Source organism: Clupea harengus, unplaced genomic scaffold, assembly GCF_900700415.2.
Source record: "Clupea harengus unplaced genomic scaffold, Ch_v2.0.2, whole genome shotgun sequence".
NCBI lineage: Eukaryota > Metazoa > Chordata > Actinopteri > Clupeiformes > Clupeidae > Clupea > Clupea harengus.
The window spans coordinates 1-25273 of record NW_024880162.1 but is presented as its reverse complement, the minus strand read 5'-3'; the positions used below and the strand labels follow the sequence as shown (position 1 = coordinate 25273).

General features: G+C 43.5%; 2 protein-coding genes across 3 annotated transcripts; one reads left to right on the top strand and one right to left on the bottom strand.

The window, feature by feature from the left end:
- Nucleotides 1-775: 775 nt before the first annotated feature.
- Nucleotides 776-4938, bottom strand: LOC122131471. Its single transcript, XM_042706203.1, has 2 exons — nucleotides 3910-4938; nucleotides 776-2595 (listed from the first exon to the last, which is right to left on the bottom strand). Exon 2 carries the CDS (start codon nucleotides 2585-2587, stop codon nucleotides 1331-1333), a length of 1257 nt encoding a protein of 418 aa, XP_042562137.1. The 5' UTR covers nucleotides 2588-2595; nucleotides 3910-4938; the 3' UTR covers nucleotides 776-1330.
- A 4373-nt stretch (nucleotides 4939-9311) lies between these two features.
- Nucleotides 9312-25267, top strand: rc3h1b (ring finger and CCCH-type domains 1b). 2 transcript variants are annotated; one of them, XM_042706202.1, is made up of 20 exons: nucleotides 9312-9590; nucleotides 11449-11909; nucleotides 12090-12210; nucleotides 12552-12791; nucleotides 13203-13378; nucleotides 13740-13940; nucleotides 14598-14730; nucleotides 15402-15520; nucleotides 15867-15979; nucleotides 16404-16652; nucleotides 16804-16955; nucleotides 17227-17654; nucleotides 17938-18093; nucleotides 18903-19058; nucleotides 19323-19542; nucleotides 19891-19981; nucleotides 20329-20410; nucleotides 20654-20818; nucleotides 23950-24044; nucleotides 24203-25267. In XM_042706202.1, exons 2-20 carry the CDS (start codon nucleotides 11679-11681, stop codon nucleotides 24366-24368), a joined length of 3294 nt encoding a protein of 1097 aa, XP_042562136.1. In that variant the 5' UTR covers nucleotides 9312-9590; nucleotides 11449-11678; the 3' UTR covers nucleotides 24369-25267. The 2 variants fall into 2 exon arrangements, with proteins under 2 accessions (XP_042562136.1, XP_042562135.1); XM_042706201.1 differs by having other exon boundaries at nucleotides 9313-9590; nucleotides 20329-20425.
- The last annotated feature ends 6 nt before the right edge of the window (nucleotides 25268-25273 follow it).

Genomic DNA, 25273 nt, shown 5'->3' with positions numbered 1-25273 from the left:
ACACTTGTGAAATGTGTGCAAAACCCTTATGAGAATACTTTTCATATGAGTTTACTAAATTATTTTTTTTCCATACAAAAATGGTGTGGAGTAACACTGCCTGCATGACTTACCAGGGCATAGTATAAACTGTCAATAACGTACAGTCAAAGCACTTCCATGCAAAGAGAAAAACCCTGGGTGTGGCCATATCAACACCATCATCTTTCAAAGCTGCTTTATGTAATCTCTTTAAAAGCATGAGCGCTACACTACACTGTACAGTCCTGCATATAGGAAAGCTGTTCTTATCTCTAGGTGATTACAAATGTCATTCACAAGCAACTCGCACAAATAGATTCACTGCAAGAATGGAACCAGTACCAAAACGTATTGGTCTTTAGACATGGCATGAAAGGAATGCTATTGTCTATGTGCAGAGGTGAAAATGTGCGGATTAGTATCCCACTGTAAACATATGCTATAAACAATGTTGGTTACTGTTGAAAATGAAGCAGTGAAGATTGTCATACAGGAAATTAGCATCATATCTGATGTGTTTTACCTGTATATCTGCTCGAACTCATAGGGGGACACGGTGTACACCAAATCACTGTCTCCTTCATTAAACATACCTAAAGATAGGATATCAACAATCATATTAATTGGTTAGTTGAATTCAATGTCCCTATCATAACTAATGCTAAATAAATGTTAACTCTCAAACATTAAATATAACCCATTACCAAAGAGGCAGAGCAGGCGATTCAGTATTCAGGTGTAGCCATACAGGCACACAGGCATGTCTGAGTTGTTATGGGACAACCATCCCATAAAGTGACTTTTCAGAGCAATGCAACAATGGGGAATAAATAACTCACACCCACTCTCTGACCTGAGGTCTGCCAGCCAACAGAGCCTGCACATCTGGTTGCATAAGGCTCCCAGGGGAGGTTGAGCCGAGGAGCAGATTTTAGGCAGTCAGTTCACTGCGCGGTATTAAAACATTACTCTGTGATGCCACTGCAGCTCCGGTTCCCGCCCCTCCCCCAGGCCCGTAATCACAGCCAACGGGCAGCACATCTGCTCACAGTGGCCGTGTGGAGGGAGTGGGCTCTGTGTGTGTGACCTGCTCATGATCCGGGGCTGGATTGCACAGAAATGAGGGTCTGATTGTCATTCGCACATTGTACATTCTGTACAGTACATAGTGCAATACGATGTTTAAGCACATAAGGGATAAAGCATAAAATATGGAGTAACACCTCAAATGCACACATGCTACACAACTTATCTGAAAAGCAACCTGTATGGTACTTTGCCTCCAGTCATCTAGCTGAATAGGGTATATTCATAGTAAGTGAGTTAACAAGACAAAAATGAGTCCAGGGACATATGTTTCATCACAACTAGAATAGAGCCTGCCACTGGTGTTCAATGAGTTCAACTTGTAGAGTATTCCTTTTAAAATCATTTTGTTTACTGACTGAAAATACCAAATAAAGTCCAATAAACCAGAACTACAAAAGGCATACAGTGGATATGCTTCCTTACCAGAGCTTTCCGCACCCCTGACATAATCACCTTGGCAATGCTGCCTGTCTAAGTCAGCCGCTGTCTCCTCTGTGCCTGGTGCGTTGTGCCTACAGAGGGTCTGCATCTGCCTGAGAGTTCTTTGGTTCCTCTCCACCCTCTCAGGCAGAAAAGGTGTCCCCCCTTGAGGAGACTCATTGTCCAAACTGTCTGCTCTCCACAGTCCCTCAGAGGACTCTTCTGTGCTCGCCTCACGTTGCCAGCACCTCCTATGGTGACTCTCCAGGCTGTCGGAGTGGTGTAATTCCTTGAAGCTGTCTAACTCCGCACCCCCTATTTTCATCTTTGGTTTTCCCTGGAATCCATCTGCACCTGGAGGTGGCATGTCCTTGGAGGCATTCTCTGCATCCAAGATGAGTGTCTCTGGGCGAGCGACACGCCAGAAGCCCTTTGGAGGTGCCCAGGATCTGGAGGAGGAGGACATGGTAGAGGAAGACCTGGATGTGAGGGTATCCTCTTGCAAACCTCCAGAACCATCGGTCAGAAGACTTTCTAAACTGGCCCCCTCACCAAGGCCTCGGGTCTGGCCTGCTACACTTAAAAAAGGGCTTTCTCTCCCCCCTTCACTCTCTGATGCTGCCTGGGCTCTCTGCTCCCCAAGGGATGAATGGTCATATGCAAAGACATTCCTCTGAACCTGGTCCATTCCCTCTTCATCACTGCTACTAGGTAAGTCAGACTGAGGATGATGCATTGGAGAGGAGGATGAGGCCTCCTCCTTTTTCTTTTGTGTAAGAAGCCATTTGGGCTCTTGTGGCTGGTCATTGCGTTCCTTTCCAATTGTTTTTTTCTGGGACAAGGCCTTGACCTTGGACTGTAAGGCATACACCGCTGATCCAGGGAGAGGAGGGGAGGAGGAAGGTGAGCAAGAAGAGGATGAAGGTGTTATTGGCTCAGACATAGTGAGACTGTCATGCCTGTCATACGCCGGCTGAGTCACTGTCTCTGGTCCCTTGATTTGTAGCACTGGCAGTGGAGGACGCTTTGCTCCCATTGTTATTTTTCTACCCTCCATATCTCACCCTGAAAGAACAGGAAGAAAATCATTCTTATAGAACACGGTGTTATTCAAGGTTTTAGCTGTGGAGATGGACCCTCTCTTGCTTATTCGCTGATTTGAAAAGGATTAAAAACAGTCAGACAGTTCTCATGCGTCACCATAATCAATGTTTGCGTAATGCAAATGCTGTTACTAAACAGCTTTAAAGGGTCATCTATGTCAAACATGGAAAATGCAGACCATATTTTTTCTTCAAAACTTGTTTTGACAGAAAGAAATTGCAAAACACACCTAGAAACACATAGCCCAGAGAAAAGCATTTAAGAATCAATTAAGTCGTTGTTGACATCAGCTCTCAAATTGGATGTCATCCTAAACAAATGCTAATTTTAGGTAATCAGAATGTTGTGTCACAGGAAAAATTTGTCTAATTAACTATTTAATCGACTCGTCCCCATAACCTTAGCGAGAACAAATATCAATATACTAGGCTGCATTTTGTTGGGGAGACAGGGTACAGTTGTAACATGCTTAATCTATCAGCTCCTGTATAACATAATGCGATGAAATTCAGACAACATGTGATGGCATCAGCATGCTACGTTCATATTTTCAGTTTGCGTCTCAATCTCTGTCAAAAGTTTTAGGCACAAAAAGTCGTAACTTGTAACTTTTACGTGTTGCGAAAGATATTGACTACACAGCTGCTGCGTTTTCGCAGGAACATAAGTAACAGGTGGTTGTGATCAGTGATTTCCGATTTCTAGATGCTAATCATTAGCTGCATTGGCTACAATGTGTTATATTCCAATTTTGTATCAAATATTAGGAGAGGTTGGTTGAGGACAATTGTAACAAGGATTATAGATCCACAATCGGTTGCAACAGTAAGCGCGAGCAAGTGATATATGGTAGTCACTTGTCACACCCGTTGTTTCTAATCTCACTGACATTTTGAAAACAAACGTGGTAAAGACCACAATTTCTAGAAAACCCCTTATCCACCACTATTTTGGGTTGAACAATGCATGGCTGTTGCCGAAAATGTAACTGACATGTTACAATTGTCCTCACCCACTCTAACGACTGTCCCCGACCAAGGCATCATGTACAAAGCATCACTGCATTTAGGTAAAAAATAGAGAAAAGTAAGGCACATGTGCTTGCATTAGCGAAGTAAATAAAGAGACGAAAGGTGTATGTTACACATTGAATGAATGAAAGCAGTCACATTTGACGATGTTTTGCCTCAAAGCAAAATCCAAGGCAAAACAGAAAGTGTTACAACTGTACCCAGTCTCGCCTATGCTAAATACAATTTGGATTTGGATTCTTACCTGCAATTTGGGTTAGAGACACTGCTTTTCACACGCACAGATTCATATGCACTGTTCCTGCATTCATCCACCAAATCAGAAAAGAAAACAAAGCTCCGTGTATCCCTCCATGTTGCAGGACGTTTGAACAACCCCAATGTCATCTGGGTCACCTAAAGGCAAAACTCCGGCTGTTTCCTTTTGGATACAAAATATTTCCAAAATAAGGATGCCCTTAGCATTACTTGTCGTTGAAGTTAGACAGTATTTATCCAGTTCCCTCTTACAGTCAGCAAAACTACTTCTAACCTACACATACTCTCTCTCCATATTCATGATTGGTCTGTTAATCCCCGCAGAAATCATACGGATTAGACAAAAATGGAAACTAAATGCGTGCTTTAATTCCGTTGTTGCCAACTGTAGGACTCGCATTCTGTTGCGTAAGTCTGCGCAATTCACACGAATTCAATTCCACCCAAATAAAGTTAACCTAAAGCCTCGTGCGATCTTTAACGTAACACTGTCACTGATTTGCTTGCCATGTCTTCTAAACTGAAATACCGTCAGTCTGATTCTAAAATCAGCACTGTCAGTGAAGCGAAATGCATGAGCATATCAACTCCAGAGACAACCTATGGTTATAATTACTCGAGATAATATTCCGCTAATAATCGGATTAACTACTCGCAAATTCTGCTTTCAAATCACTACCTGAATCACACTGAATAGTTTTCACGAGGCTGATCGAAATAGGTGGAGTACATTTTTAAGTGAATATCAGCCATAGTCGGATAGGTAAAAATACTCTGTGGTAGGCCTAACTGTCAATCAGAAGAATTCTCTGACACATCACTGCTCACATATTCCGTGTGCATGTGTATATATGAGTGTGCGTGCGTGTGTATCTCTGTTGGAGCCATGCCTAAAAAGGTCTGTTGTCATACTTTTGACAACAGCAAAATACTGCATGCCATTTTGCCCAGGCATATCATTTAGTTTTATCACAGTCTTTCTGAAATTCCTATGGAGCAGGTTATAGCTCACATTTCAAGCAAGGCAATAGAACATATTACGTCATGTAGATTAATTTGTTTTTAATGTTTTCATTGGTGTACAAATATTTCACTAAAAGTAATTTCACTGGTTATAGTTATAGCTGTCCACTGATCTGTTCAGGAGTAACACTTATTTATACATAGCGTGCTTCTGTGTGTGTAGTTTGCCCCATAAGGCTTTGCGTGTGTGCTTGTGTTAATTCAGGTAGAAGTGTTTGGTTCTGGAATAATGTGATTATGCTTTCCCTTTTGTGCCTGGAGCGTGAGTAACTGTTACTATTTTTTCTGTGTTTCACTGATGTATGATGCCTAGCCCCACTAGTGTATCTCCCACCGTAACTGTCTGTGGCACATTCATGTGTAACAGTAACCAATCCTTCCTACCTCTCATGCCCAGGGTTCCAGTCTGGCGTGGGACTGTCCCAGAGAGAAACTGGGATGGATCTGGGCCAGATCTGCCAAACTGACCCATTCCTTGGTCCAAACTCACATTAGCCCAAAAGTGGCCCGAATCTGTAGAACAGTTCTGTGGCAGATACGGGCCAGCACTGGTCCAGCTCTGTCTCAGTATGGTCAGCACGATCCAAATGTGGCATTTTAAATCATTCATAATGCTGCCCAAGTAATGCTCCCCCCATCACACTTCTCTCCATTCAGGAGAGGGATGTCAACAAGCTGCTAAAAAGGCAGAACCCCCGCAAGGCAGCTGGACCAGACGCTGTCTCCCCCTCCACACTAAGGTACTGTGTGGACCAGCTGTCTCCAGTGTTCACGGACATCTTTAACACCTCACTGGCTGAATGCATGGCACCTGCCTGCTTTAAAACATCCACCATCATCCCCGTTCCAAAAAAGCAGAGGATCACAGGCCTTAATGACTACAGACCAGTCGCCCTGACCTCTATGGTAATGAAGACCTTTGAGTGCCTCGTGTTGACCCACCTCAAGGTCAGGGCGACTGGTCTGTAGTCATTAAGAGCAGCGCGCGAGGCTGGGCAAGCTTGTCTCTGATCCCCGGACCATCAGCACTGGAGCCCCACAAGGCTGTGTGCTCTCCCCTCTACTCTTCTCCCTCTACACAGACAACTGCACCTCCAGCCACCCCTCTGTCAAACTCCTGAAATTTGCGGATGACACAACCCTCATTGGACTAATCTCCAATGGGGACGACGCCGCCTACAGAAAGGACGTTGACAGCCTGGCTTTCTGGTGCAGCCAGAACTACCTGGAGCCGTACGCCCTGAAAACTGTAGAGACGGTAGCAGATTTCAGGAGGAGCCCAGCCCCAACCGTCCCCCTCATCATGCGTGATTCCCCAATTAACACTGTGGAGTCTTTCAGATTACTGGGGACAATAACTCCACAGGACCTAAGGTGGGCAGAGAACATCACCTCCACCATCAAGAAGGCCCAGCAGAGGATGTTCTTCCTGCGGCAGCCGAAGAAATTCAACATGCCGCAGAAAGTGATGGTCGAGTCCTATACAACCCTCATTGAGTCCATCCTCACCTCTTCAATCACCACTGCCAAGGACAAAGGCAGACTGCAGTGGATCATTCGGTCAGAGCGAGAAGATCATCGGCTGCGACCTGCCGTCTCTTCTAGACCTGTTCCACTCCAGGACCAGCAAGAGAGCAGGCAAGATCATCGCTGATCCTTCCCATCCCGGTCACCACCGATTCCAGAGACTCCCATCCAGGCAAAAGGTTCCGGGCTATCAAAACCAAAACCTCGCACACTGACACACTCCATACTTTGTTAAGTTGCACAAACGCTAATCTTGCCTTCTGGAGTCTACTTGGGATGTCTTTTTCCGTTGCGTTGTCTTTACTCACTATGCTACCGAAATAAAAAAACTGGTTAACTTCATTCATGTAGGTGGTGCCCTTTTTAAAGGTTGCATTGTCTTTGTTTTTTCCTACTAATGGTCAAATCTGTTGGCATTTGCAGAGATCATCCATTTTGCTCTGTAGATGGTTACTTGAGCTAGCTAGTAATGCAATGTCATCTGCAAACTGTCATCTGAGTAGAGGGTCCACCTTATGCCTCTCTTCTGATTACCAATAGTTTTATGCATTACCCATGCAATTGCCACAAGAAAGACAAATAGGTGACATCACGATTTTACACATTTAAAAATTTGACTTGGCACTAAGAGCAGTGTAATCCCCCTCCAACTGTGACACTCAGTCTTGTCACCTTTCTTTGGTAGTTTAACAATAAATCCTTTACTCCAGTCCCCAGGTATCATCTCCAAATCTTTTGAAAGAGTTGGTGTAACCAGTCTACTAAGAATCTAAAGTCAGCTTTTAGGATTACTTGTGATGTTGTTCAAACCAGGTGCTTTGTTATTCTTCAAGAACCTTATTGACTTAGTAATTTCCTCTTTAGTCGGTGGTGAGCAGTCGATGGTAAGCTCCTCTGTGACAAACTCATCTGTTGTTACTTGTTCTGCTGGATCTGGTCTATTTAGAACTTCCTTGAAATGTTCTGTCCGACGTTGTAGCTGTTCCTCCTCAAATGTTATGGAGAACTTCTTCACACCGTCCTTACTCTTGACCACTTCACATCCTGAGTTAAATTTTCCAGCAAGTTGTCTTGTGATTCTATATAACTCACCCTGCTCTCCTTTTAAGGCAGCTACCTCTGCTTCCACTGCCAAATGTTCATAATATGCTCTTTTATCCTGTCTTAACCTGCGTGTGACTTCTTTGTGTACATCAGAATATTCAAAAGCATACTTCCCAATCAGCCTTTCCCTCTTTCTTTTCTTTCAGAAGTCTTATTTTGTTGATCAGATTCCATGACTCTGTTGATATCCAGATCTTTTTCTTTTTTCTTCTACTGGAAATCATTTTCTCACATGCATAATGATAATATTCTTTTCCAGCTCTCCAGGTAGCCTCTATGTCCATTTCCCAACCCATCACAGGTGTCGCTGAGGACTTGAAACCTATTCCTTACGTTTGCGCCAAATCTCTTTGATGTTTCTGGGTCTTTGAGTCTTGCAATGTCATACCGCAGCCTTCTGGCAAACTTTGCTTTGGAAGGTGCTTTCCTAAGATGTAACCTTATGCATGCACGCACAAGTGGAAATGGTCAGCTGCTTCAGGTTCCTCGGGGTCAATATCAGCAACGACCTCACCTGGTCTGCTCACACAGACAAGGTGGTCAAAGCGGCCCGGAAGCGCCTCTTCTTCCTGAGGAGACTGAAGAAGTTTGGCATGGATTCAGTCATCCTCACCAATTTTCTACAGATGTACAATAGAAAGCATCCTGACTGGGTGCATCACAGTGTGGCATGGGAGCTGAACAGCCAAGGACCGCAAGGCCCTACGTAGTGTGGTCAGGTCTGCGGAGTTCATCATCGGCAGGGAGCTCCCAGCCCTGCAGGACACCTACGACACACGATGCCTCAGGAAAACTGGCAGGATCCTAAAAGACTGCTATCTTCCAGCCTTCAGACTTTTCACCCCGCTGCCTTCTGGAAGGCGGTACCGTAGCATCCAGTCTCGCACACGCAGACTGGAGAACAGTTTCTTCCCGAGGGCCATCAGGCTGCTAAATGGACATTGACACACTATCGACACTTTTGCACTCGTCACTTTACATACACTGTCACTTTCAAATTACTGCTTGTACATCACTTACATACTGTCACTTCCACTTACTGCACTACCTGCTACTCCCATTTGTCTGTAGGGTAGTATAGGTTTAATAGGTTAGCATAGTTTATTATATGTTTATTATATGTTATATGTATATATGTTAGTATTATATGTATAGGTTGTTATATGTTTTAGTATATTGTATTGTATATTTATCTTGTATTTAGTAAGGTTATTATATGTACATTATGTTCAGAGTACTTGTACAGAGTTTATGTCATGTTATGTTATGTTATATTATGTTATGTTATGTTATGCTATGGTAAGTTGTGGTGCGGTGCCTTGTCCTAAGAATTTCAGTGCCCAGTCTGACCCTGTGTCATTCTGTGCATCTGACAATAAAAGACTTGTGACTTGTGACTTGTGAAGATGGTGGTCGCTGCCTAAATTGCTAAGTGCTTAAAAACTCACCTTTTTAATTATCATTGCTTGAGGCCTAGTCTATAGTCCTAATTTTGGTATCTGGTATTGTTGTTATTGTTATTGTTATTTACATATTTATAATAATAATTATAATAATAACACGCGAAATAATAGTAATAACAATAATCATAATGATAATTTGTATGTAATAGTGTTGCTTGAATTATTTTTCATTAGGCATATTTATATTGCTGCCTTTTTCTTAATCAGTTTTTTTTGTGTTTTGTAGGTTGCCTTTGAACAAATGCGTCTGCTAAATAACCATAACCACTCCTTGATCAAAGATGTTATCCGTTGTAGTAAAATGTCGTAAAATGGCGCATGCGCGATGCGCATCTATGGTTGACTCACATCGGGCAGCGACAACCCCCTCTCCTTTGCCAGTACTCGGCTCGTTCGCTTCCTTGTTTAACTTCTGCTGTTGGCAGTTTTTGTCAGCAACTCCCCAGGAACTTCGGTAACCGCTAACGTTACATGGTCGAGATGGCGACCGACAAAAAAACGCGACGTTTTCTTAAAAATAGATGAAGATATCCACTATTCTTTGGAGCAAGTAAGTATGCACTAGTTTTGTTGAGTATTTGTGGCAATGCTTGTGGTCTCTGGGTGTGAAATAAAATCGGAGATAAGAGAATAAAATGGCTAATATATACAGCACAGGTTAGCTAGCCGCAACATGCTAGCCTCTGTTCTTCTTAGCTAACACAAGGATTGTATAAAATTAGCCGCCTATGGCTAACCAGCCGGTGATGTGGTTTATTGAACGAGCTAACGTTTGTTACAGTAAGACTAACTAAGGTTGCTTAATTCCGAGGGTGCCAAATTATGCTGTTGTTGGCTTCAGTTAAATACATCTGAGTCGTCTACACACATTGCCCTCAGAAATGTAGAGCTATTGGCATACGAACTTCATTAAGATTTAGCACGTTAGCTAACGCTAGTTAGCTGGAAGTCTATACAACAGGCGTTCATAAATGCTGGAAATCCTATCTCATAGATGACCAAGTGAAATGTTAGCACTGTTGCTAACGGTAACTGGGTCTTGTAGTAGCGGCTAGCTGACCGAAACAGTGGTGTGTGTTATCGATAGATCACCTAATCGTTTCGTTTTTGTCCTTATTTATTTGATAGATATCGGACGACCCATCCCAGATTATAACATATTGTTCTTGTTTATAAAATTGAGCCACTAACAGTTTGACAACGTCAATATACGAATCAGCAAGCAGTATGTTAACGTTACATAATCATGCAAGATGTTTCTCGCAAGTCAGCTAGCCTAGCTAGCTACTGTCTATTTAGCTAAAGCCAGCTAGCTATTTGTTTGTTGTAGCGATAAGTATAACATGGAAGGTATTTCGTATATTTAATCAACCGAAACTTTGTATCCGTCCTGGCATATGTATCTTGCCCACTGATATTGCAGATAATTACAAATAGAATATATTAAATCAGCCGGTCAGCTTTTCAGATAAAATAGCTCGTCAAATGAAGTGGCTAACTAACGGCGTAGCAAATTGTTGTTCGGGTTTAGCAAGCACAGCTAGCTCGGAAATAGTGCCCTGCCGGTTAGGCAACATTTACGTAGCTAGCTTGACTAACTTGAGAGTATACAGTTAAACTTGCTATGGTTGATTCTCACAAGCGTTCACATGTTAACGTTTTGTTTTGATGCCGTATACATTTAACGTGCTTGATTTTGTGGTGTTTGCGGTTTGCAAGCCGCTATACAAGATTTTACTGGAAAATAAATATTCGCTTGATACACAAGCTAACGTTTAGCGACAACGTTAGCTATTTAGCTGAGTTGTATGGGCTTCCTAGCTTACACGCCTATTTTTAGCAATACAAAAATATTAGGGCAAACGCTAGCTCGGCTTAGCGGTTTGATTTAAAACTGAGTAAACTAAACAGAAGGCCATAAATGGGACACACTTGATTATTTGCTGATCTTATATCTAAAACCAAATAACATCGTTTGAAAGGGAGCTGCTACGGGAAGATGTTGCTATCTGGTGTATTGTCGATAACTGCTGTTACATTAATGGCCATTTCTTGGAAACAAACGTGTGAGTTCTCTGTTCTGTCATGTTGCACTTAACGTTAAAATGTCAGTGTCGAAGTATGTTGAAGATTCACTGAAGAGTTTTACGGTTGTTGCGGTGTTTACTAACGTTAGCTGGCTCACGCAACTCACGGTGAAGCTGTGCCAGTAACTTAAAGCAAAAGCAACTGCCCGGTCCTTTGTCCTTTTATGCGAGGCCAGACCCGTATAAAATATTAAAACTGATGTCCTTAGATCGATCTAAATTATTCAAAATATAGCCCCAAATAGCGTTGTATTAACCCAACAACGCAATGATTCGCAACATAATGTCATTTGGTGTAATGTATTTTCCCTTGTCTTTCAGGTGTTTTGTGTAACACCATGTGATGACCATCCACAAAACGTCAGACATTTAAAGGAATCTTATAAATATTTCTGATTCCAGTGGAATCTAATTTTCTTTCTTTGTAAAACAAACAGAAAAGGATACAATTCTGAGTCATTTGAGCCAACACAGGCATCTCTTCGACTCAGGCAAAAATATTATAGAATACATTTCCCCCCATTTTTTACATGTAGACCACACCTGTTACAATGCCCGTGCAAGCCCCACAATGGACAGAATTTTTGTTGTGTCCAATATGCACACAAACATTCGAGGAGACCGTGCGCAGGCCCATCAGCCTGGGCTGTGGACACACTGTCTGCAAGATGTGCCTGAACAAGCTGCACCGAAAAGCCTGTCCCTTTGATCAGACTGCTATCAACACAGACATCGAGCAGCTGCCTGTCAACTCGGCCCTGCTTCAACTGGTGGGGGGTCAGGTGCGTGGTGCCTTGATATGACTTCAGTTTGCTGGAAACCGGTTGATATTGGTTAAAGAAAAAAGTGAAAGTACTGGTGTTTTGTGCATATTATTTAAGTGTTATTCAGTCTGGCTAATGTAAAATGATGAGAATGACTGTGATGTATGTTTGTTGAGTGAAGTATGCTGTTTTTCACAGGTGCCAAAACTGCAGCCTGTTGCCCTTATTACCAACCCAGAGGACACCAAGCACTATGATGAGGCCCGGCAATGCGTGGAGGAACTGGCCCTCTACCTCAAACCCCTCAGCAGCGTCAGAGGTAAAAGACAGAAGGAAACCTTGCCTATATTATACCAAATGCCACTCTTTCAGTGTGTTGTTCTACTGAAGTTTGTGGTTAGTTTTATTTTTTTTGGTTCCTTCTCTCTTTGATTAATTTGCAGCTAACCATGCTTTTCTTTTGTATGGGCAATGAGGAGCCTTGCGTCAAAACAAATATGTTGTCGTCATTTACATATTTTTGCTGTAGTTTTAGCCCACATTGCATTATTTATCCTGTGAATACTACTTGAATGTGATCTATTTTTCCACTGCCTATATACTGCCTATATTAGTGGTTTCTCTTTTTTAACTTGTCAACCACTTTCTCCTCCTCTTCAGGGGTGGGTCTTAGTAATGCAGCCCAGAGCATGCTTAGCCGGCCCATGCAGCGAAAGCTGGTGACGCTGGTCCACTGTCAGCTGGTGGAGGAGGAGGGTCGGGTAAGGGCCATGCGAGCGGCCCGTTCTCTGGGGGAGAGGACCGTCACCGAGCTCATCCTCCAGCACCAGAACCCTCAGCAGCTCTCGTCTAACCTCTGGGCTGCTGTGCGGGCCCGTGGCTGTCAGTTTCTGGGCCCAGGTAAACACCACGTGGAATAATCTCTTGCTGGTTGACATTTTTAGCTCGCTGCTGCCATATGTTAATGTGACATAAACTATTAGTTACCAGTTTAAGCTATCTGTGTACAACTTCGACAACAATATTTAGTTTAATTTCTGGGTTTTTTATGTATGTTTTTACATTGAACATTTTACATTTTCAGGTTGTGTCAAGTCATATACTTTACCAGATATTGTTTTCCCCTAGTCCACTCTCATTTATATTTATATAAAATAAAATAAAAAAATTACATGCTGGTCAGACAAACATTTTGTTGATTTTGTGAATATTGTTAGAAAGACATTTTTGTTATTCTATTTGGAAACACCAGTCACTCAGTATCCACGTTCAAGGTGGCAGAGTTTGTAATGACACTGTATCTCACCACAGCCATGCAGGAGGAAGCCCTGAAGCTAGTTCTGCTGGCGCTGGAGGATGGCTCAGCTCTGTCCAGGAAGGTTCTGGTTTTGTTTGTGGTCCAGAGGCTGGAGCCCCGATTCCCCCAGGCCTCGAAGACCAGCATTGGCCATGTAGTTCAGCTGCTCTACCGAGCGTCCTGCTTTAAGGTAAAGTCTCATAAGCAAAATCTACATGATGTTTGGGTGGATTAAGAACATATTTTCTTGTTCAAGAGCATGTGGACTGTTGAAGTGTTAGGAGGGTGTTGGGTTGTCGCTTATGCTCAATCGAAGCCCATCTGATGCTAATGCTCAGAAGTCCCCGAAGTGCTTGTTTAGCTGCACCAGGGGTATTGTTAATTAGGCCTCAGCTGAATACTGTAGGTGAGCTCCAAGAGAAGGATGAAATACTGCCGATTTAGACTACTGTATTTTCAGTTTCTGGAAGGTGTGTGCTGTGAGGAAGGTTTTTGAAAATGTCTGAATTGCTGTGTAACCCCCCCCTGACCTGTCCCTTCTCTCCCCTCAGGTAACGAAGCGTGATGAGGACTCGTCGCTCATGCAGCTGAAGGAAGAGTTTCGGACGTACGAGGCCCTACGTCGCGAGCACGACTCTCAGATTGTGCAGATCGCGATGGAGGGGGGCCTGCGCATCGCCCCTGACCAGTGGTCCTCTCTGCTCTATGGGGACCAGTCCCACAAGTCTCACATGCAGTCCATCATCGACAAGGTGAGCTTGAGTACAAGGCCATGTTCAGACTGTCAGTCAAAATCCGCTTTATGTGCATATTCGATTGGAATCCGACCAATAAAATTAAATTCATGCCAACATCACACAAACAGAAGACATGCTAGTTTGGTGGGGAAGGGGGCCCTAGATAAGCGGTCTCATTACTGTTAGAAATCCTGCACCACAACTACACATTGCCATGTGGTAAATTAGGAAGCTTATTTCATTTCCCTTCATCTTAGTTTGTTTAATGTCAACATTACATCCGAGCGCAATGTAATTAATAGAGAAGCCACTGTAGATAAGAGCGACATGAGCATTACCACACATGGACACACAGGTCGCATCTGATCGCTTGCACTATATGATGTCAGACAGACGGTCTATCAGGAAGGTTGGATTCTGATTTGATATGCAAAAAACACACAAACTGATTAGACTGACAGTGTAAACCTAGCCTTAGACATTTGAGGCACAAACTTTATAATGATGGTGCTGAGTTTTGCAGTGCTTTATTACGGACTCTGTGCTAGTTCACGTACTCGCTTTAATCACAAACAGTTCCTGGGCAGAACATGCATTTTTGGAATGAAAATCCTATTCTGTTATGTTTTTCTTCTGTCCTTATAACGTGTTTCTGTTGTCCTGGCATATCAGTTGCAGACACCAGCATCGTTTGCCCAGAGTGTACAGGAGCTGACCATCGCTCTGCAGAGAACGGGTGATCCGGCCAATCTCAACAGGCTCAGACCTCACCTGGAGCTGCTGGCCAACATCGACCCTAGTCCAGGTATTTTGTTGATAAAAATGGAATTTTAAACAACAGTTCTGTACAACCATACGTATGCCCGGCTAAGAACTTTATTTGGCAAAGAAACCAGACCAAACCCAGCTGTGCACATTAGCTTTTAAGCATTTTGATTTAAGAGGAAGATTCATGTAACATCTGTCTAGTACTACGACCAAAGAAATACAGCTAGTCTGTATATGTTGTCAACACCGCTAGTATTGAATGCATGCAGAGGTAAATGCATGGTGAACAATTTGTAATGCAGTCTTCACAAGGTCGACAGCTAATTTGATTAATCCAAACACTTTGTCGGAGCACCTACATATGTTATGTCTATTTTCTCTTTAATTTGCACCAGTCTGCACACAGCCAAATTGACCTCGGGGCAATCTGATTTGTTAGTGCCGACTGAGCTACAGCAGCGATATCAGTTGAAAACTTTCTTCCCTATAAAGCAACTTCTACTCCCAGTTCTCCTACTCCCAAGTCTTCAGCTTTTAACAAATGTGTGTGCAGATCTTATGTGCCAAGGCAGGGGTGGCTCTTTTGGGGAAACCCTGTCATTATGTTAGTGATGCAGAAATCAGATACAGTAGGAATCTCTAAGGGTTGGCAGCATCCAAACAGACAATTTTGAGTTGATGCTAAATGTTATTAAAAATGTGCCCCAGATGCCCCCCCACCCACCTGGGAGCAGCTGGAGAAGGGGTTGGTTGCCGTGAAGACGGTTGTACACGGCCTGGTGGACTTCATCCAGAATCACAGCAAGAAGGGAAGCGATCAACAACAGGTAGGGACAGTTTGTATGGTGTGATGTGAACTGGGCTCCTGTCATATGGTTGTGGCCTGACCTCTGTAGCAATGGTAGCAGGGTGATGCCAGTTAGAATTGAACAGGCAGGAGTACTTAAAAGAATGAGACATAATTATAACCGTCTGTGCTCCTGTCAGATGTCCCATTTGTAGTTACCACACGCATACTCTCATACGCTCGGACTAGCATTTGTAGTTTATGTCTTCATTTGTTCTGCTGACACTTTGAGTGTGCAACTTTCCTATGTGGCTGAATGTTTTGCATATCAGACGCACTTTGCTGTTGTCATCCTCCTCATTTCCTCCTCCTTGCCCTATCTGCAGCCCCCCCAGCACAGCAAGTATAAGACATACATGTGCCGCGACATGAAGCAGAAAGGGGGCTGTCCCCGGGGAGCCAGCTGCACCTTCGCCCACTCACAGGAGGAGCTGGAAAAGTAAGCCCCAGCAGCACTCCCAGCATGCATATGAATATGAATGTGTTGGGGGAGAGAAGGGCCACATTGAGTAAGGTTTCTAAACCCTTAGTTAACATGTCGGATCACATTTGGAAATGTGTTCGTCACAGGTGACTAATAAATGTCTAAATGCAAAGAGGGGCTGGACCTGTTTGGTCATGCACACATTTTAGAAGTATTTTGGATTTAACCTTACGTCACCTCGTTGTCCTAGCCCCAGTTTAATGTTTTCCCCAATCATATTGCTGTGTCATTACTTAGACAGGGAATGTACATCAGTTAATTTAAAATGTCACAAAGTTTTACAGGGAAAAATACTTCCTGAAGTAGACAATGTAACGTGTTCTCACACCAGAGGTAGTACTTTCTGGAGATACTGAGTTCTTCTCTCTTCTTCTGGAAGGTACCGGAAGATGAACAAGCGCCTGGCAGCTCGTCTCCCATGTTCCGGTGTGTTGTTACCTGAAGACGGGGTTTCCCTGGAGGGGGTGACCCGTAAACCTTCCCCTCTCACCAACGGGATTGTGGCCGCCGGCTCTGGTGCACAGATGCCGCAGCTGATCGCCCGCGGTGCTGATCCCACCTATGACCTCTTGCGGAAGCCCAAGCTGGACTCCCAGAGCCTGAGCGCCCCGGGCTCCCCACCTGACTCGTAAGTCTGCCTTGCCGCCCTTCTCTCCCACATTACAAATAAGGAAGCTAATACAGCTTGGAGAGCACTACAGAAACAGTTTTGGGCCTGTGGCACCTTTTTCTGCATACACCCATTGCCTCTAACCCACTGTCCCTTGCCCTGCCCACAGGGTGGCATCAGAACACCTCTCCATGCCCAAGCAGATGCCCGTTGTGCCTAGAGCTCCACAAATGTACTCCCAGCAGCAGCCAGAGATCTTCTACTCCGAAACCAGAGCACCACCATCAGGGTCTCAGTATGACCCCTCTCAGTACCAAACAGGTGAGTGGGAGGGGTGTTTTAGTGGGTCTCTCAAACACCTGCGTTTGATCACCTGAAGGATAAAGAGGACTCTAGTACGAGTGACTTTGATACAGGCTTGAAGTATAACTGGAGCAAGATTGATGCATTGCTGTATCATATACGGATATATTTTTACTGTATTGAATACCTACATATAGCATATGCAAAAAAAAAAAAAAAAAAGCCTTTTCCCCTCGAATGTCAAAAATTCATTTTTGGTTTGTTTCTGCATTACCCCTCTGTCATTCAGGCAACCCCTACCCCTACCAAGCCCCTCAGTATGTCCAGAGATACATCCGAAACCCACCACCTCCAAACGACTCTGCTGTGCCCGCCTATCAGGATTCTTACCCCAGCTACGTACCCGAACGACCATACCCTGCCCCCCACTCTGGACCTGCCTTCTCCACAGGAAACCCTCATGGGTTCCCACCTCCGCCCCACTACGATGGCCGCCGACACACACCCTACCCTGGGCACCCTCCTCCCCAGTCCTATGCCACTCCCCGGGATGAACTGGTCAGGATGAGCCCTGTGCCCGTGGACGTGCCTCAGGCACCCATGCCTCCACCTCCCTCCGGTAGCTCCCTCTACCACCCAGACTCCCGGGAGAGGTATCCACCCGAAGGCTACCCTCCCCCTGGACCCCACCCTGGCCAAATGAGGTCTTATGTGAGGGTAAGGCCAGTCTGTTTCTTGATAGTGTCTTGCCATACCGCCTAGCATTGACGGCATTAAAATGGTTTTTGAAAAGGATGCCTCACAAATCTACGGGATTGGATTGTGTGTTTATTGTTTTACAGGGATTGTAATTGTGTATGTCTCTGTGTACATCCATGAATTTGTGACACACATGCTTGCTGTGTTGAGTCTTCTTTGCGCTACTATGTTGACACAACTGAATCAGAACTGATTTTGTGAGAATTGGCAACGAGCTGATTTTCTGCTGTGTCTTCTGCAGGACCCTTACAGCCGCTCCCAGCCCAGCCTGGACTATCTGCACCGCAGACGCAAGGAGATCATGGCCCAGCTGGAGGAGAGGAAGGTCATCTCTCCCCCGCCCTTCGCTGCCTCCCCCACTCTTCCCCACAACTTCCCCAACGACTACCCACAGGAGGTCAGTACCACTCTTCCATCTTTACAGGGGAAGGACACAGTCTCCAAAAAAAAAGGAATATGTAGGCAGAGGGGCAGGAACATGTAAAGAGAATGGGGATTGCAGGGGTGGGAGTCATCGGTTTACACATGATCTGATATTGTCACAATTTTTCAATTTGACATATATTGGGGATGGGCGTTTCAAGCAAAAATGTGATAATTTTTCGATAATCACTGGGAACTATTAGACTATTCATAACCACCTAACACACACACACACACACACACACACACACACACACACACAGAGAGAGAGAGACCGAGACCCATTCACGTTACCTGGCAAAGTTTGCACTGTTACTATTTTTACTATTTGAGTATAATTTAAGGACTGTTAGATATTTAGAAATGATGACCCATCTCTATGTGATATATTATCTATGATACTCAATATATTGCAAAGATATTATCTACAATATGATCACAATATAACTAACTGAAGAAAATGTCAGATATTGTATATTAAAAGTTAAAATTGTGGTTCATGGCCTTCACCACTCTGTCAATCACATGGAGGTAGAGTGTAGTGATGCTCTGAAAAGCCAGAATGGCTATAGGAAACAAATATTTGGGGGGGGGGGGGGGATTTATCAGTGTATCAATAAATCATTGCAAGGGGAAGTACCACAATATATTGCCTTCTTGTTTTCCCCTACTACTGCAGATTATTGTACATAGTGTAAGTTATATACCAATGCACATACAAAGCTGTATTTACTCTGCCCTGCACTGTGTGGAAGGTGACACTGACTTGACCTGTCTTTGTAGTACCTTGACGAGTGCTCCAAAGTCTTTGGAAAGGGCCGTGAGCAAGATTACGCAGGGCAGTATTCGCCTTGGTCGTGTGACACCATAGGATCTTACATCGGCACCAAGGACGGCAAGAACAAAGACATCATGGGAAGTGGTGGCGTCGAGATGATGGTGAGTGACTAAACCGGCTCCTCCGTCTTAACCCTTTCACACACAAATAGAATCATATAGTCGGTGCGTTTAGGACAGGCTCTACATTCGGTTGTAACGAGATAGAGGAGAGTGCTGCAGTGTTCCCGATCAGGGTTCATGGAAATTGAAGTACATGGTGGTCATGCAGTACCACCATAAAAATCATACAATCTAATAGCCAACCTGGTCTGAAGTGCAATGTGTTTTTAAGTTAAAAGCCTCCCCTGCTCTCCTGTCCTGTAGAATGTGGAGGGGAAAGCTATGCGGGACCCTCCTCTGGAAGCCCAGCGCCGCTCCGCAGAAGCCAAAGATGATGATCCCATCATCCCCTTCGGCTCATTGCCCACAGTCTCGCGCTTTGGCGCCATCTCGCGCACATCCAAAACGGGCTACCAGACCACTGGCCCCGTGCAAGCCATGGCCTCCTCACAAGGCTCAGGACCCAAGCACATGACCACCGCAGGTACGGCCTCACTGCAAGTCTAATGCAAAGGAAGAGAATGGGATGAGTTTTACATTCATTTTGTAACGCCTCATATGCCTCCTAAGATGAGGTATTCATTTTGCTCAGCTTCAAGGATATAACACTATAATGCCATGGTTACAAATATAGATTCCCATAGCATAACCTCTGATTCAGCTTAAATAATATATGGCTGTCACTCCCTCATATAAAACAACTTTCAGTACAGTATTAACAAAGTGGTATTATTGATGTGTATTGGGTAAACATGTATTTCAAATGGCGCTTGGATGTTCATCCATACCCTTGTCTTTTGTGCCCTAACCTTGATCTTGACCTGCCCCTCAGCGGAGTACTCCTACGGGAACCATGGCGCCTGGGGGGGAGCGTCTTACCCTTCACACCAGAACATGACCGCTCAGGGACACTTCAGCGAGCGGTATGGCTCTACTCACACATTTGCTCTTTTTTAGTGGTTAACCAGGAATATTCAGTGCTTGTCGTGACCTAAACTGATATTGTGTGTGTGTGTGTGTGTGTGTGTGTGTGTGTGTTTACTAAGTTAATGGCAGTTATCCATGATGTAAAAAATGAAACCTAAGAGTGAAAATGTTACGCTTTTAACAGTCATCAATGGTGGGCTATATGATCGTAGTTGTATCTCATTCTCTTTTGACACAAAAAAACAGTTGTAAATGTCCATAATAGCATACTTCTGACAAGCAAATCCATGAGAGCTGAAGTGCTGGTGACTCATGTGTGTCCTTCCCTCCTCCCCTCGGCCAGCATGCCCATGCCTACTCCTGACCGAGAGCAGCTGAAGATGGAGCTGCAGCAGGTCAACCAGCAGATAAATCAGCAGACACAGGTCCGTGGCATGAAGGTGTGTGTTAATGCACACACATTAAGTTCATACTCGTGTATACTCACACGGAAACACAAACACACCTCTTCTATAACCCCTTATGTCTTTACCAGCGCATCCACACACACACACACACACACACACCCACACACCCACAGCCTGTTCTCATACCCTTTACACACACACACACAAACGTCAATTTTTTTGTGACACACCTAACATTGTTGTTGGTTCCCTCATCTCCAGGCTGCCAGTAACTCTCTGCTTCTGCAGAGGGAGGCTAGTGCTATGGCGGCTCAGCCTGGGGGGGGGAAGTGGTCAGCAGGAGGCGCTGTGTCCAGTGAGCAGCTCAGTATGGAGCTAGACCACGTGGAGCGAGAGATCGGCAAGAGGACCCGAGAGATCGCCATGGTAAGGATGCGGCACAGCAAGAGCACACTTGCCAACCCTACTAGTTTCCCCAGGTTCCCACCATATTCTATGGGCTGCTCCCAGCACCCAGCCTGTTTGTTATGACCACCGCTGCGCCAGCATTGGTGGTAATATAGCGTTTTGTCTGATAAAGAATATAAGGTTTGTGTCCCTAGGTGTATTTCCCTTCGTGCTAGCAAAGCACTTTTTAGGCAATAGCTCGAGCACCATCCAGTGACTTATGTTCAGAGCAATAATCTAGCACTTCACCAGCCAATATTTTGCAATGCAAAGGTTCAAAGTTCATGACATTTGACACCCTGCATCAGTACCACATTCTTTGGTTGCACGCCAAATTTCATGACATTTTATCCATGGGGGGGGGACTGCAATTAACCCATTTTAATATCAATAATCACGCCACATTTGCCCACACCTCCTAAAGTTCCATTTGGCTTGAATAACAAAATGGTTGCCAATGGCCAATCAAAAGTCAGCAGTCAATACATGTGAATAGCCAATTTTAATTAAATATAATGGCATATAGAAGCTATTGACCCAATTTCCAACCAATCAGCCATACGAAGCCGCTGCAACATGCAACACTTCCTCTGTTCCTCTCACATGGTTTGGTTTGTCTTCAAAATAAATTTTGTCTTTAAATCCTTACGTAACATTTAGAAATTCAAATAGTTCTTTCACCTGTTGATGCGGTTAAGTAATTCAACCTTTTATTATCACTATATTGAAATGTATTATTGCTGTCCTGTTTGGCTGTGTTAGAAAAGTTGTCGACTCTCTAGATTCTCATCATAAACACCCCTGCAAGTGTTATTTATGAAAGAATGCGCTGTAGGCTGTAACCTTGGGCATGTAAAAAAAACTACAACTCAGGATAGGTCCGTGACAGTCGGTCTTTTCCCTGTCTCAGTTTCAGGCTAGCATCTCATGCCAAAAAGTTTGATCAGTCCTCGTCAATCTCAAGCCAAATAAGCCTTCCGCTAGCTTATAATAAACTACAACATTATACTCCACATTTGAAACGCTTAGAAAACAATGTATCTTGGCTGAAAATGCGAGCAGTATTTCAGCAAAACTAGAGTTTTTGTCATTCTTGGTTATGCTAGCGTTCATCTTGGATGTCACAATACATAGAACTATGCAGTAATTTTTTGTCTCATCTTGTAATATTACTCTCCCTCAAAATGCTTCTTTGGCTTCTGGTTTTGTCTTTGCCGGTTCCGTATCCTTCAGCTTGTTAACAAATACACTTGTGCCACTGTCCATTAAGGGGTTGCAAAATGCGATTTTTGTTTACGACAGTGGTGTAAAAGTGAACTACACTCTGCAATTGTAGGGGGAGCTCAGTAGCAAAAAATACCAATTTTCGCAGAAAAGGGGCTTTAAGGTGTTTTTAAAAATGGATGCAATTACCACAGCTGCCTGGGTTTAATTACAGTGCATGAAATGCCCTGTATTGTTATTCCTTCGTTTCTTATTCTTCTACTTCTTATTATTCTTTGTACCGACTTCTGCACTTAATTCAGCTCGAATCATTTTTCTAAACTTTATACTTTTTAAGATATTAAATAAAAACGAATACAAATTTTCCCATTAACTTACATTGGGCCATTATGACATCATAATAGGGTCATTAAACTGGCTTGCACCTGTGCTTCACTGACACCTGCGCCAAGGTTCCACTCTTCTTTCCTTCTTCCACTCTTCTTTCCTTTTTTCTTTCCTTCTTCCACTCTTCTTTCCTTCTTCCACTCTTCTTTCCTTTCTTTACTCTTCTTTCCTTTCTTCTTTCCTTCTTCCACTCTTCTTTCCTTTCTTTCACTCTTCTTTCTTTTCTTCTTTCCTTCTTCCACTCTTCTTTCCTTTCTTCTTTCCTTTCATCACTTCTTTCCTTTCTTCTTTCCTTTCATCACTTCTTTCCTTTCTTCTTTCCTTCTTCCACTTTTCTTTCCTTTCTTCACTCTTCTTTCCTTTCTTCTTTCCTTCTTTCACTCTTCTTCCTTTTCTTCTTCCTTTCCTCAACTTTTGCATTTCATGCACTGGTATTTCCTTCAGGAAATGCATTTTCTAGTTATTTTCTGTTAGAGCATATGTAATGGTTACAATATCTGGGAGCATCCAATGTACACCTGACACGTAGCTTAGTTGAATTCACAAGCTTGGAAGTTTATTGAGCACTTCAACTTACAACGTGCTACACACCACGATCTAAATACAGACTGGCTGACCTAGTTCCTAGCTCCCACCAAAGTATTTCCCTCCCCAAAACTAAATTTCTCTTCTCCATGTCCATCTCGATTCCCCTTTAAAAATAAATCCCTTCACACTTAACATGCTTAGTACTTCCTTCCTTTCATTTAATAGACTTCTTTGTTTTCATTCTACATACATTTTGTGATTTTACATTTATATATCCATTAGTACAGGCTTCAGTCTTAAAAGAAAAACGTGATTAATCAGGATTAATCCCAGTAAATTGTGCAGTTATTATTATTTTTTTAATCAATGAACAGAATATGTGTGTTGTGTTTTATGTAAGTTCCACACAAATACTCAAATTTAGCACTGGAATATGTATTACAGATTCCCACTCATCCTCATATTCACTAGACAGAATAAGATGTACAACCAATACTGTTCCCGGAAACATAATCATTCAAGATCATACACTTTCCTTCGAATGGAGAAGATCTTAATTCTCATCATTCTTGCTCATTCTCTCACTTTCTGTGATGGTCATATTACGCACCACTATGCGGTATGTCTAGTTAGTTGTGATATCCTGCGGTTGCACCACATCAAAGCTTAAATCTATCCCAAGCAATTGACCAATCAATAAAGCTTCAGTCTGTATGTATGGGCCAAGTGGAGATGCCAGCTTGATTCTTGTTGTCAAACACTTAAACAGACAGTAATTACCTTGTAAAGCAGGGTGGTAGAATATAAGCAGGAGAATGTTGTATCATTGCAAATTAGAGGTTTTCTGTTAACTAGGTACATGGACTATGTTCCTTTTATTCATCATGCTATGAATTTCCTTATGGTGTTCCACTTTGGTTCTTAACATTCCCAAAATGACTTATCCTGCTCCTTGGGTACTCTCTTCCCAGGAGAATCAGGTGGCTCATGAGTACAAACTGAAGGCCGGTGAGAATGGCCAGCAGGACCATAAAGCCCAGCTGGAAGAGTTGTCCCTTGCCCTGGGGTAAGTGAGATGTAAATACTCCTCTTGCCCTTGCACAGTTTGTTTGGAGGATGGGACACAGCCTAGCCAGTATATGTAGGCTGTCTATGTTTCTGTGTGTATTTTGTATGTGTGTAATTGTGGCACTTTTGTGTCTCTCTTGTTATTTCTCTCATTAGTGAGGTTTCAAATGGATCCAGTAACATTGTGTCTGAGGCCAGTGTGGGTGGAACCATGTTGTCCCTGACCAATAAAACGTCATCGCTCAGTCTGTGTTCTGCAGACCCCAACTCAGCCAGCGGGGCAGACCTGCAGAAGAACGGTGTGGTCCACTCCTGCTCGTAGACCACACACACACACACACACACACACACCCACACACATACATACACACACACACACACAGCCACTCTTCAGGCTGCTTCATTCCTCCACAGAGGTTAAAGGTATAAGGCCAGATAAGCTATCTTGACTATGTCAGGACCCGTGTGTAATGGCCTTAGGTAAAAATCGTCAGTTGCCAGCTACTCTGTTGAAATTGGGAGTGCAGCTTTAAGGGTGGGTGCGGGTGGTCACACGCCGAGGAACATCATGTTTCCGGTGTATACACATTTGCACACACACATTGTGCATGCTATTGTGCATGCAAGCACACACACACACACACACTCACACATCCTCACAAACTCTTCTTTGTTTTATTTAGAAGATGAGCAGTATCTGCCGTGATAAATTTTCTTTCCTTTTTGTTCTGTGAATGAGCTTTTTTGTTTGTTTTAAATGACTTGTCATTGCCTGGAAACCAGAGCATCTGATTATGCATCCTTAAGAAAAAAAAAATACTCAAAGAGGAAAGGCATACCAAAAGAACATGGAGACTGCTAAAGAGTAGTGCAGGTTTTTTTTTAGCTAATACGATGATGATGACGAAAATTTACTAGACAACCAGAGGAATGTTCTCTCCCTTCACCACCTTGTTCTGGTGAACGTTAACCCTCTTCAGTGCTTTCCCTGCCATCTAGTGTTCATGCTGCGCTCTCACTTCTGAGCAGCGATACAGCAGAGGTGATGTGATTTGTGCTTGTAGGTGAAGCGACCCTTAAGAGACGTGCAGATTCACTGTGAGAATAACCTGACCAGCCAGCCATGTTGTAGCATAGGAAAAAAAAAACTCCTGTCATTCCATTATTAAATTGACCTACACGCAAAATGGAAGAATCGATAATATCCTTGCAATATTTAGAGAGAAT